This window comes from Prinia subflava, chromosome 4 (assembly GCF_021018805.1).
Source record: "Prinia subflava isolate CZ2003 ecotype Zambia chromosome 4, Cam_Psub_1.2, whole genome shotgun sequence".
Lineage (NCBI taxonomy): Eukaryota > Metazoa > Chordata > Aves > Passeriformes > Cisticolidae > Prinia > Prinia subflava.
In genome coordinates, this window is record NC_086250.1 from 1,733,404 (window position 1) to 1,747,176 (window position 13,773).

General features: G+C 52.2%; 1 protein-coding gene across 2 annotated transcripts in view; it reads left to right on the forward strand.

The window, feature by feature from the left end:
- Nucleotides 1-1,435: 1,435 nt before the first annotated feature.
- The window catches only part of LOC134549513 (chromatin remodeling regulator CECR2), a 92,308-nt gene continuing 79,970 nt past the window's right edge, over nt 1,436-13,773 (forward strand). For both annotated transcript variants that reach the window (XM_063395110.1, XM_063395111.1), the window contains exon 1: nt 1,436-1,902. In XM_063395110.1, coding sequence (XP_063251180.1) covers nt 1,720-1,902 — 183 coding nt within the window. In that variant the 5' untranslated portion in view covers nt 1,436-1,719. The remainder of the gene's footprint in view (nt 1,903-13,773) is intronic.

A 13,773-nucleotide genomic window follows, 5' to 3' on the forward strand; every position in this document is an offset into this window, starting at 1 on the left:
CCTGCTATAGGAAAAGGGGCAATGAAATTAGAGCCTGTTCATTCTTGCTGAGCCACGCTGCTGCTCCTTGATTTGTTTCTTCTCTGAGCTAGCTGTTCCCATCCTCAGCCAGTTTTCCCTGGACAGGCTGTGAGGCAGTGGCCTGAGACACAGCACAGAGTTATAGCTTCACCTTACTCTATGTGGATATGTTCATTTTGAAGGGAAAAGGGGAGAGGAAACCCTGGAGATCTCGAAAGTGCATGCTGGTCGGAGGCTGTGAAATCAGACTTTATGTCAGCAGGAGTTAGCAGCAACAGGATGGCGCTGACTGATGGCACCAGGTCAGAGACAGAGCAGGCTACCTGCAAGGTGTTTTCCCCTTGGATCTTCAGGCTGCTCCTGAAAGGGGATATCCCACTCCCACTTCACTGCTTCCTCACATCAGTGCTTCTTAAAACCAGGCTGTGGGGTTAGTCCAGTTCTGAAAGAATTGCCCTCAGCCCCAGGCTAGCTCTGCACATCTCCCCTCTGCCGTGGCTGTGGTGGAACTCCAGTTTCACAGTGGTTTCACTGGAGGAAGCACCGGGCACAGAGATCCTTTGCAGCTGTTCTGAAGCGGGACTGTGGTGGCCACAGAGAGGTTGTCAGGTGATGCAGTGACAGCACACGGACTCACAGCTGCTTGGTGTTTCACTGGAACTCTGTCCCATCCAGGCAGTTCCACAAGCAAGTAATTAATACTTATTAATACCTATTTGTCACTGAATGTGTTCCTGTAATACAATTCCCATCAGGGCACCGCTGCTCTTCATTTCCGAGCCAGGAGGGACGGAGGGGCTGGGAGTGTGGGTGACACACAGCGGTGTCCCCGGGCACGGGAGCGAATCTGGATCCTCGTGGCAGCCGCAGGCGGAGAACGAGAAGCGCCGCTTGGGCTCCCTCACTGAGAGGCACGAAGCGAGAGCAGAAATCCTGGGGGATTCCCAGGGTGGGCTGCACCAGGAGCCATCCCCGGAGCTGCCGGTGCCCAGCCAAGGGAAAGGGAAAGGGAAAGGGACCGGACCGGGACCGGGACCGGGACCGGGACTGGAGCAGCGGAGCCGCCGCGTGCGGCAGCGCCGCGCCCGCCGGCCCCGCCCACCCCTCTGGCCCCGCCCCCGGTGGGCGTGGCCGGGCGGGCGCCGGGGGCCTGTTGTTGTGATGAGCGCCGGCCCCGCCCCCTCCTCGTGCACGGCCGCGCGCCGCCCCACCCGCCCCGCCCTTTGTCCCCTCCCCTCGCCCCGCCCTCCCGGGCCGCTCCGCCCCGCCCCCCGCCCGACCGCGCCTTCCCATTGGCTCTCCCGGCGCGGGGCACGCCCCCCGCGCGCGGAGCCCCGCCCCGCCCCGCGCGGCCCCCCCGCGCCCATCTGTTCCCGGCGGCGCGGCCGTTCGTGCGCGGGGCGCGGGCGGCGGCGGGAGGCGGAGGATGGGGGCGATGAGGGCGATGAGGACGGGCCCGCGCAGCGGCGGCCGCCCGCGGTAGGGGGGGCAGCGGCAGCAGCAGCGCCCCCGCCGGCCCTGAGCCGCCCCGTGCGCGGGCGGCAGCGAGGGGGCAGCGCGGGGCCGCCGGGGGGCGGCCGCTGAGCGGCGTGGCGCCGGGGGGCGGGCGGGGCCGCAGCGCCGAGCGGCGGCGGCACACGCAGCCGCCCGCGGAGTGAGGGAGGCAGCGACCGAGCGGGCGGACGGCGGCCGCGGGAGATGTGCCCGGAGGAGGACGGCGGCTGCGGCGGCGGCGGCGGCGGCGTAGCCGGCACCGGTGGCCCCGAGGCGGCGGCTGCGGTGGCGCTGGACGAGCTCCGCTCCTGGTGGGAAGTCCCGGCCATCGCGCACTTTTGCTCGCTCTTCCGCACCGCCTTCCGCTTGCCCGACTTCGAGATCGAGGTGAGACCCGCGCGGGCGCCGCGCCCGTCCCGCCGGACAGCCCGCGGGCCGTGTCCGCGCCGCCGCTCCCGCTGCGCCCGCGCTGCCCGCCGGGCCCCGCACGCCTCTCCCGCTGCCCCGCGATGTGGCGGGGGCACCCCCGGCCCCCGGCGAGCCGCCGGATTCCGGCGCGGTGCGGCGCGGGGCGTTCGCTCCGCTTGCGGCGGACCCGGCAACTTCCCGGTCGCTCCCGGGCGCGCTCGCAAACTTTCGGCGCGCCCGTCCCGGGCTGCGGCGGGCAGGAGCCCCCCGGGCCCGGGGGCGGCCGCAGCGCAGCGGGGCCGGGCCGCATTGTTCCGCCGGGCCGGTGTCCGCACACAAAGGTGGCGGGGGGACGGACGCGGCACCGAGCCCGCCGTGGGTCCCCCGTGCCCAAAATGGTGGCGGCGAGAGGCGGGCCCGGCCCGGTAGACCCCCAGCTCCCCCGGGGGTTCCAGCGGCTGCTCTTGGGGGGCTTTCCCCAGCCCGCTCAGCTGTGTCCGGCTCGGCTCCTTTTGTTGGGGGCGGGGTCCCCACCTGGCCGGTGCCGGCGCGGGGCGGGGGCGCGGAGGGTCCTGCCGAGCCTTTCTCCCGCATCCCGGCGAGGCCGGGGGGCTCCGCGGGCACCGCGCCGCTCATTGTGCGGCTCCGCGGTGCCTTCACCACCGCCCCGTCCCCCGCCAAGGGAACGCTCTCGCCTTTCGTACCTTCTGACCCGTTTTCCCGTATAACTTTTTCGTGTCGTTTGCTTGGGTTTTGTGGGTTTTTTCCTTTCTTTTTCTTTCTTACCTAATTTTAATTCTTATTTTGATGTGCGCCGCTAATGTCCCGTAAATATTTTGCGCGCCGGCTACAAATGTTACAAACAAAGTGTGTCCTGGTAGGAAATCTTTTGTGCTTGCTGTGAAAAGCTATTCTTGCCAGCGCGTTGGCAATAAACCGGGTGAATAACGTGGTGGCGTGTGTTTTTTAAAGACAGTAATTGCCCCGTGAATGCGAATTCCAAAGATGCTTAAAAGTTCAATGGGATGCGCGAAGCCCTAAAGAGCAAAACTCCTCGAGCAGGATGTGAATTTCTGAAGAGGGGGAATCCCTTGTGCGGTACGAAATCTTGAAAGGGGATAAGATCTCTCAATGATGCAACTTCTTGCGAAAGAGAACTCCCCTCCCCCTCCTATTGATGCCAAACCATTAAAGGGGGAGGCTCTCCGGGCCCAGCAGCGCAAAGTCTTGAAGGAACCTGAATTTACAATGATAAAAGGGCCAAGGCACTAGCCTTTCACCTTTGGAGGCAATTAGCATCTGGCTTGCTTCACAAATGAAGTAAATGTGGGCTCCCCTTTGGTTCCCGGAGCACGCTTAGGCTGGGGGAGTTAACATCATCCCTCGGAACAAATGAACTTGCGTTTTTTGGGGGGATGCCCGGCAGCAGGAGGAGCGCGGGCGCGGTGGTGCTGGGCGTGTTGCAGAGCAGAAGCAGCACGCCGAGAACATCGCCAAAAACCCCCGTGCACGTGGATGGCCTGCAGCCCTCGGCAGAAATGGGTTTTAAAGCATGGCGTGTGTGCGAGGGTCGGTGGAAATCGTGGTTAAAATCGGGATGCTGCGAGAGGATGGATGCGGCTGTCAGAGCTCTGCTCCTTCGGGCACGTGGAGTAAATCTCCTTTCCCGGCAGAGTGCGAGCAGCCCAGCGCAAGCTGCTTCAAAAGTTGCTGTTCCTTGGGGCTCACCATCTTGTTATCTCTCGCCTGGTGTAGTTGTTGCAGTCTCAGCACTGATTTCGGGGATACCTGGGAACTGATCTTTGCACAAAGAGCTTGCTCAAATAGTTCTCGGTTTGAAACCAATTGCCAGCGATGGGACTTGTTTTTTCTAGGAGTACTGCTCTGTGTGGGGTTTTTTGTGTTTTATTTAGTTGCATAAAGAAGATTTCTTCGATGATTTTGGACCTAATAATACCAGTGTCCCTTCTGACTGGTCTCACTGGTGACCTCTGATACATGCTTGAGTTTCAGGGGTGTCTGAATCAAATGGAGATGGCTGTTCTTCTAGGGGTTTGTGGAGATGCCAGGATTTAAAGCACACGTTAAGGGGAAATAAAACCGTAGCTAGCCATCAAAAAGCGAATTTGTGCTCTTGTATGAATGATATTTTCTTGCTTTAGCTTTGCTCATTGTGGAGAGGTGTGTTTGCGGCTGAACACCAACGAATTGGGGTGTGTCCTTTTACTCAAACTTACTGCCCCTCATGAGTAACCAGCGGTGATTGCCCCAGCCCATGTGGGCACAGGCTAAAACGGGTGCTTTGAGTGAATCTGTGTCTGTGCAAGGAGAAATGGAGATCTCAGGCTCGGAGTGTTTCAGCTGGAGGATGCTCACGCTCAAACTCCTCGAGCTTCACAGCTAAGGTTTCTCCAACTCTGCCAGTATATCTAAGGGATGGTCTTGCACTGGATGCAGCTGTCTCTTCTTGGATATTCTCTTCTTCCTAGGAGGTGTGAGCTCCTCTGAGCTTAAATTCTGGCTGGTGGCACCTTTTCTGCTGTTTTTCTCATACCAGTGTATCTCCAGAGAGTGCTAAACTCTCACGACATGGTTACAGGAGGCTGAAGTTTTAAACAAGCCTTAATTCTGCTTGAAACAAATATCACCTGCTCTCACTCTCCCTCCAATTTCAGCAGGTGGGTCAAGTTAAGGTTTCACTGCCACCATGCAGTCCTCAAACCAGACAAAACCTGATCTTCCAATTTGTGGTGTTCTCTTGGTCACTTAAAAAGCTCTAGGTATTTTTAGTGTTCTTCACCCCATTCCCCCCCTTCCCCCCTGATTTTTTTTTCTTCTGATGGGTCTGTCCCTAGCTAGCTTGAAGGCTCTGTAATGATAGGCCATCTGGACCCATCCCTCCTGTGCTGAGCAGATTTGCTGAGGGTATTTGAGAAGTTTGGGGTCTTTAGTAGTCTGGAGAGGCAGAATTGAGCTCTTCTTTTATTTTTTTTTTTCCTCCTTCCTCTTCACTTTTTAAATGCAAACCCTTTTCCCTCTACTTACTGGCCCAAAAGAAAGTGAAGCTTCCAGGCTTCCAGATGCAGGGCTGCCATCAGCAGCTGGATGGCAGAAACCTGGGAAGCAAATGTTTTGATTTTTTTTCTTTTTGCTGGACCAGTGCACAGCCAGAGACTGCAGGGGAAGGGGTGTCCAGAAAGAAAGAGGCACATCCATCAGGCTGGGCTCTGGGCATTGTTTGGGGAGGGGGTGGGCACAGCTGGCCCTCACGCTGCCTCTGGCAGATGCAGGCGCCTGGGCTCCTCTTTTTAAATCTCTGCTGCAGCATCACCCGGCCGTGGGCTCAGGAGGGGTTCGGCTACCGCCAGCAGGTCAAAAGTTCAGTGGGACAGAAGCGGGTGTTTCGGGACGTGTTCAGCTTCATGCCGTGTTTGCACACGGATCTGAGGATGGCAGAGAGCACTGCTGCCTTCTGGGGTGGGTTGGCTTTTTTTTCCCCCCATCCTCCCCTTTTAAATGGCTGCCTTGTCAGCCATCTGCTGTACAAAACTTTCGTGCCACTTCAGAAGTGGTCTTTTGGTCGTGTTGGCTTGGTTGTCATGGCATATTTCTTGGTGGTTTGTAAAATCTGTTTGTAAAACAGAATCACAGAATGGGAGAGGTTGCAGGGGACCGCACTGGGTCATCTGGTCCAACCTCCCTGCATCAGTGAGTTTGTCCTTACCTACTCTGCAGCAGGAGAAGGTGTGGCTGTCGGGTTTTTTGGGTTGTCATTGCCTTGATGGACAGAAAGGATGCTTTCCACCGTCAAGTTAGTGCAGGTGATGATAGGGAGTGATTTATTTCCCTCTTCGAGACTGGACTGTAATGTGGGACACCTTGTGTCAAAGTATCTGCTGGCCATATGCCCTTCCCCTCTGCAACTGAAATACCCTCCTGGCAGCTGTAGGGGTTGTTTGTATCGAAAATATTGGGAGAATATTTAACGTTTTCAACCGTATTTCAGCACGACTTGAAAACGCTGGACAGGAGCCAGTGTGGCGTGGCCACCCAGCTCTTTGGCATGTGCTCTCAGGAGCTGTGGACTCAAACATTTAGGAACTTCTGCCTGGGTAGGCTGAGGGGAGGTGACTTTCCAGAACGTGCTTGAAAATAGTCAAAACATTGTTGTTAACTTAGTTTATTTGGAAAAGGGGGGAAAGCCACATTACACAGGGAAAACATAAATCTTTTCCTGTGGTTTTTAAAAGCACCTTTGGGCAAATTGCCTCTGCTGTTAACTTCACTACGGCTTTAAGATGCTTTTCCTTGCCTCTTGCCCCTTCCTAGCACTTCAGGCTCTGGCTCTGCCTTGAGGTACATTCCTCCCACCCACAGGCAGGGAGGGCACTGCTGCTCTTGCCTACCTTTTTCCTCCTCTGGTGTGGTATCTCCGTGCCAGTTCTTGAACAGGCTCTTTCTGTCAGGAATATTATGTGGCTGTTAGAAACCAGTGGCTGCTGCTGCTCCCCCGGGTCCCCCAGGAGGAGGAAAAGTGTGGAGAGAGGGAGAGCTGGAGGAGGAGAGAGCACAGAACAGCGTTTCTTCTATCTGTGCAAACCAGATACAGCTTTAAAAGAAAAAAAAAAGTGTTAAACAGTGTGTTAGAATTTTAATACTTCAAGAAGAATTTTTCGTAGTGAGGACGGGATGGCCAAATATGCTCTGACCTCCACTGTCATACCATGTGAAGTCCTGCTGAAAATTCTCTGTGGATCCCCTTGCTCCGCCCTTTGGGTGTGTCCCTTGTGATCCATGACACCAAAATGGCACAAGCTTCCTGTTCTGTCAGTGGCTTGTATGGGGTTAATTGCACAGACATCAGGGTTTGGTACCCAGGTACAGCCTCCACCCCTCTACAGCCATTCGGGTCTGGTGCTGCATTATTATTGGTATTAAAGGAGTTTATACAACGTGTGCTGGTGCCTCATCCTGCTCTGTGGTAGTTGAGATGGCCAGGTAGTTTCTGATCAGAAGAATTTAAAATCTAAGATCAGCGCAGCAAGAAGATGCTGCAAGCTGATGAAAATGTTGAATTCGTGTAGGTCAGCTGTGTTCATTGAGGGTAGTTCTGAGTTTAAATGCCTTTTCAGTAGAATAGTTCAGTCATTAGGATGTCCATCCCTCTTGCCATTTGCCTGTTCACAGTAGGCAACATTAGAGTGGAAGAGAGTGGGCAGTGAGTGAAGCAAGAGCAAACAATAAATCTGCTGACTAAAACTTCCCTCTCGTGTGAAGCACCTTGCTTTAGAAAAAACACATTGTCTGAGGAAAGGTAGGGTAACTGCAGTGCAGGGAGAGGCGCTGTACAGAGAGTAGACAGAGCTGGAAAAGATTGTGGAATTGAAATATATTGAAAAGACAGTGTCGGTCCTGTTGTGTGGAGAGACCCATTATGGAGCACTGTGTGAATTTGGGCTGTACACTGTGATCACTCTGTGATGGCTCTGCTTCCCCTGGGCAGCGTCAGCTTCATCAGAGTCGAGGGTGTGAGCTGGGTGTTTGTTGTTTAAAAAAACCAAACAAAGTCAAGGGCCAGTGCTGGTTTTGTTGTTCTTTCTCCCTGTCCCATCCGCTGTTTGGTTCTGTTGCTGCAGTGCCCATCCCTCTCCCCATCTCTGTTCCAGCACCGCTTCTTCCTTTGCTGCTGGTCGCTTTTGCTGTCGCGGTTATTCTGTCCATAATAGAATCATTAACACTCTACATGTCAGTGTTGGGCTCTAGAGCTCATTGAGAATAATGGAGGGGGGAGGCACAGAGATACTTCTCAGAGCTGTTGTTTCAAGTGGTCTGCAAATTGGAAAGCAGTTTCCATTTCAAATGCAAGTCACATCTTTCCCAACTGTAGATCTTAAACTTTTACAGGAGCGTTTACATTTTATATAAAGATACTCTAGTGTAACTGGATACAAAAAAAAAAAAACACCCCGCCAACAAACCAAACAACAAAAACAAACAAACAAAAAGGGATAGGTAGTTCAGGAGGCTGATACATGAGTTAAAACGTTATCTTAAGCCTGTGAAAAGAAACAAGGAGCGACTGCACGAAGCCAAAGGGTGTCTGAACAATGGATAAGGAAGGTTATTTTGACAGCAACATTTTGAATGGATCTGAGTTAGGTGACAGGGGAGTTGGGGAATGACTGTAGCAGTCGAAGGCAGAAGGGAAGGAGGAACACGATAAGAATTTCAGAGATTTGAGGGAGCACATGGAGCCTGATATTACAGATTTTCCATGGTGTTAGTATAGACAATTCTTCTACTGGCACAGCTGACTCTGAAAATCATGCCTGGTGTTAGCTGTAGTGTTTGTGTACCCACAAGTTTAACAGTTTAAGCTGAGTTTATTTTAAGATCGATTTAAGATAATCAGGTGCAAGTCTTTCCCCACTAGAAAAAAAGAAATAATAGTTTGTGTAGGAGCTTAAATATGACTTTGCAGTCTGCTTTGTTTAAGAAGACCCAAGCACCACAAACAAACCTGTGCCAACTCAATCAGCCGGTTTAAACTTCTGCATAGCGCATCTAAATCAGGCCTCAAAAGTTTTTCTTTGTGGAATTTGCTCTAACCAAACCAGCTAAAAGTAACACCTTTAAAGTGTTGCAGCTTTACATGTAGACCTGCTTAACTGCGCTCTTTCTCTCCCGGCGCATAATGCCGGCAGAGCTGTGCCATTCTGCCCCTGGCATCTGTTAAGTGCCTGCATGAAGGGTGAAGAATTAACTTTTGTAATGGCAATGGATGCTTTCATAGACTTCTTTCAGGCAAAAATCTCCTCAAGAAAAGGGCTGTGGGTAGAAATGACAACAGCCAGGGAGTTAAAATTCCCGAATTAAAAGTTGATCGTGTAAACATTAATGTAGGTATGTATGAATTTTTTTTAAATTTTTTCCCCCCCTCCTCGTTACCAGAAGCAACAGCATCTGCTGTGGTGGTGGGAACAATGCAGCCTAGTGATTCCTCCTTCCTTACAGTAGAGAATCCTGTTAAACACACAAGGCTGTGCCTCAGAGTGTATCCTTTCAGCAGGCTTGTTCCTTTTAATGGGTGCCCATTCCTGGGGTCTCCATTGTTTCACCAACAATAGCACTAGGGGCAGCTGATTTGGTTGACAGAAAATGCGTTAATTTAACAGATCTATTCCCTTTAGCCGGTCTCCTTCCTATTGTGCCCCAGTTCTCCCCCAGTTCCTGGGGAGGAGGGCCTTGGGAGCAGGGTCTGTGAGGTGGAAGGCTCCTGCAATTAGGAGGGGCTTGCAGCCTTTTGTGCGAGGAGCAGAAAACAGCTGATGGGGGAAAGTGGTGAGAGTGCAGTTTGCCTACTGCCAGAACTCTGATTTTTCTGCTTTTTGGGAGGGGGGTTTACAGACTGCCTTTACAAGGGATGGAGGAATAACTCGACACTAAGCGCTGATGGCAGTCAAGGTCTCTGCTTTGCTCAGAGGTGGTCTTGCAGCCCAATGTGGCAGCTCCTTTCAGTGCTGGCTCAACTTCTTGACAAACTCTTTATAGACTATAAATGCTTAGCTAAAACACCAGCTTTCCACTGAAAAAGCAAAGCTGCTGGTATTATCCGGAGTAGGACTGCTTGAGAGCTGCCTGGGGAAGGCAGAATGTAAAGTTAACACCAAATTATTTGAAACATGAGGGGCAAAATGGTCCTCAGGGACGCTCACCTTGGACTAGGCCACCAGTTTAGTGTAGTTTTTGAACTGGTCTGATTTAACCAGTGCAGGCTGTTCACCCTTGGGTGCCCTTCCACTGGTTCAGCTCTTCCCTTGGCTCAGTAACAGAGCGGGGTGTCTTTGTTGGTTTTTACATCAGCTGGCACCCTCAGCCTGGTGGGAAGGAGGGCACAGGCAGTGCTGAGGGGGCAGTGAAACACGAAGCTCCTCTGCTCCTGGGGGCTGCTGCCTGCCAGAGAGATCTTGGCTGCCAGAAAGAAGATCTCGCTCCCTTTCAAGCCCTCGCTTCAGCCACGCTTCTGCCTCTGTGGTTTGCCCCTTTGCTGGCAGCAGCCCAGCTGCTGGCAGGGTTTCTGTGGGGGTTGCAGTCTGTGGTGGGAGCAGGACCTCCTGCTTTTGGTGGTTGCAAGCTGCCAGGTCAATCCACTGTGGCTATTGAAACTCTAGCCGTAGTTTAGCTCTGGTTGCTGGGGCTGGTGATGTAAAAGGAGCTCTGGAGGGTCTTTTTCCTCCTCTTTGGTAAAGCCATTAATTCTCTGGCTCTTTCTCTCCAGCTAAGCCTGCTGTAAAGGGGCCGGAGCTTTGTATGGCCAAAGGGTTGGAAGGCAGACCCAGTATTCTCCTTTCTGGTGAGCCCTGTATGTAGGGAGTTCTGTGGCAGCAGAAATACTTGTATTTCCATAACACAAGGCAAAGAGGGTTGTGGTTGGAGGCTGTTGGTTTTTTTCTTGCTTGTTTTTTTTTGTTTGTTTGTTTGTTTTAGGAGGCAAAGGGTGAGAGTTCACTTAAAGAGCTTGACTCTTAATAGAGCTTGTCATTGTTGCTAATATAAAACAAATGATGAGCATGGGAGAGGAGTCAAAGGCTCCCTCTTCTGGTGTTCTGGGAAGGTTCAAATACTGAAAAATAAGCAAGGAAAAAGACCCCTTCCATGCTTTCTTGGGGTATTTTGTGACTTCACTTATGCCTAACACTTACTGGCCCACCACTCTTCATGTCTCTTTATGTCCCCTAAATATGCAGCCTTAATGGGTCTCTGTGGAACTGAAATGCATTTTCAAATGTAAAATACGTTGCACTTGTAAGTAAAAGTGAGTCCTGGTTTCAGAAGGGTTCCCAATCTGAGCATGGAAGATGGCAGCCCTGCATGTCCCTGCACAGGGCATTTCTCAGTGCTTCCCTTTGCCTCTCCTCTTTGCTGCACCCTCCTCTTGCAAAGATAACGTCGTGTCCCGTGCATTTCCCAGGCCACACGTGTGCATTGGCATGTAAACATGTTTGGGATGATTGGATGGCCAAGAATGCTGAGCACTTGTCTAGGAAATCGTGTCCAAGGCCCCGGCACTCCTGTTGCTTTAGGCTGAGTCAGTGCAGGATTCAAAGCTTATTAGTGTTTGATTGATGGAGAAATGTGCACAAGGATTAGTACTTTGTTGGGAGTTTTAGATGAATTTCCTAAAAACCATTATATAAAGTGCAGTACCTCTGAAATTAACAGGATTTCACAGCATTAGAGAAGGGACTCTTTTTTTTCTTTCATATTTATTTCTTCACTGGAGAGCTGGCCATCACGTGGCTATTTTTCCCTGTGTTGTTAGTGTGGACTCATGAGCAGTGTCTGGTGGAACCCGAGGACATCAATTCTCAAGCTGCCTTCCCACAGCAGCTCCTGCTGGCAGTAAAACTCAGATTAAAAACCTGCAACACTTAATTCTTTAAAGCAAGCTGTGCCTCACCAGAAGCAGCTCCCCTGGGGCAGCTCCCTCCACAGCCCCACAAAAGGGTTGTACCAGCATGGCTGAAGCAGTGGCACGGGAATGGAAACAGGCAGCGGGGAGGGGAAGGGCTTTTTATAGCTGACACTTCTGCTGAAAGAAACGCTTATCGCACTGCAGCCCTGGGTAGCAGGTGGAGTGAGCCTGCACAGGTAACAAGAGGTCATGCAGCAATGAGGGCACCTGGGGAAGGAGCACTATCAGTAAGGCCCTCCCTGAAAGGGCTTTGGGCTATGTCAGGCCTTGCTCTGTTTCTTTTTTTCAAGTGAACATTCTGGTTAGAAAAGTTTTAATTTGGAGTTTGGTGGTGAGCCTTTAAATGGTTCATTCTGTAGTCAGCCCTGAACGTGCAGCTGAAATCAGCTAAACTTCGCTGTAGCTGAGAGTCTTGCACAAAACCAGAGCAGTGCAAAACACTTTTTTAGAAATTCAGGTTTTCTTAAAACAAACAAATTTCCCGAGAAAAATGTTTCTCTGTGTCTCTGGTCACCCAACAATGCAGATATGTATCCATCAGGATTTGTTTGCCTGCGCTGAAGAGGCTGGAGCAGCTTGCCTTGTCGGACAGGGCAGCCATGTAGAATAAACAGGGAATAGCAGTCTCGATTTCCTTTCTTTCAGCCTGATACAAGGTGCCGAGGCACTGAAGACTATTTTGCCCTTAAGATAATTGTGAGTTGGAGAGGATCAAAGGGCTTGAGGGGGTTTTTTTGGTTGAAAGGGGATTTTCTCCATGGACAGCTGCAGTAGTGCATTAGTAGTGCAATGGATTATCTTTCCATGATCTGTAGGATCTCAACCAGCTATCGAGGGGCCCCACTGAAGGCTGCTGCTTGGGGGGAGGCAGAGTGAAAGTCTCCTAGCAGGGAGACCTGCAATGCCTGGGAGCTCGGACCACTTGACTCCCCCTGCCCCAGCAGGGTGGGTGGTGCTGGATATTCTTAGACTGCAGATAGTGCTGGGAGCATGAGGAGAGGGAGCCCAGCTCTCAGTCATGGCTAACTGCAGCTGATGCCCTGCATCCTCCCTGCTCGCCAGTGGAAGTGCTTATTAAGGAATGTGAGAAGCGAGCTGATTCCAGCTGCTGTGGCATCCCGTAAAGGGCAGTGTGTAATTTGGGAGGGTGCTGCGAGTCCCTTGGGGGAACAAACTGCTCTCTATAGTAAACATCTGACCTGGCAAATGCCTGGAGTTAGTCATTTTGGGAAGTTTTGGACGGTGGCTGATCTGTAAATAGCTGTGGCAGTGAGAGGGTGTCCCTGCACATGCCTGGATGGGTATCTCTGTCCTTGATGCGCGCTTTTCCCTGCGGGGAGGCAACACATCTGTGCCAAGGGTGGCAGGAGGGGATGGGACAGGGCTTGGTGCTATCAGGGGTGGAGATCAGGTCATGCAGTGCCTCCCTGACCCGGTTTCAGGGCCGGGGGACGAGGGGGCTGGAATGTGTGGGGCTGTCAAGGAATGCGGGTCCCCAGGTGGCCGCTTCAGTGGCTTGTGCTGAACTCGGGCTCGAATTGCATCTGTGCTGGTTAATGAGTGCTGGGGCAGCCCTGCCCTGCCTGTGCACACCTCCTCAGGTAGTGAGTGGGATGCCAGCAAGAGGGGTGACAATAGTGTCTTGGGAGAGCTTAAACTCACCCTCCCAGCACTTTTAGAATCTTCTGTTAACTTTAGTGGTGGAAGCTTTATAGCTTTTTGGTTGGTTGGGGAGTTTTTGGTTTTGTTTTTTTTTTGTGACTGGTGAAACACAAGCTGGGATGAACCCAGCTTTGGATTTCAGGGCTGATTTTTTTTGGGGACAAGCAGTCAGAAAGACTTGTCTTTATTTGTAAGCAGGACTGGTTTCAGAATTTAAGGGCCGCCATATGATGTTGTGTTGTTTTTCCTTGGAACAGCAACTGCAGTTTATAATCATTGCCTAGTCCTTAGCCAGTTGGCAGGAAGACTGCTGTGAAGGGATTGATTATTAGTGGATGCTTCGTTGTGCTCTCCAAGCCTGACTTTCTTGATCTAACCAGTTTCTTTCAGTTGGAATGGCTGTAGTCAGCAGAGAGAAGAGAGGGAGATGTGTCTCTTCCCTCTCAGCAGCACTGTTTCTTGTTCATGAAAGGTACTCAGGATAAGAAGGGTCAACAAAAAGTGTCAACACTTGAGCATTCTCATAGAAAGCCAGCTGGCTGGCTGGCTGCTGGGGACTGCTTGCAATTTTTCTGCTTCCTCTGGTGATTCTCTCAGTATTTTTTGGAGTGGTGACTTAAAACTAGTGCATCCTGGAGGCTCTGCCCCTTCCCTGGGAGAGGCACCGACAGAGTGGAAACATCACCAGGAAGATGATCTGGAGCTCAGAAAGG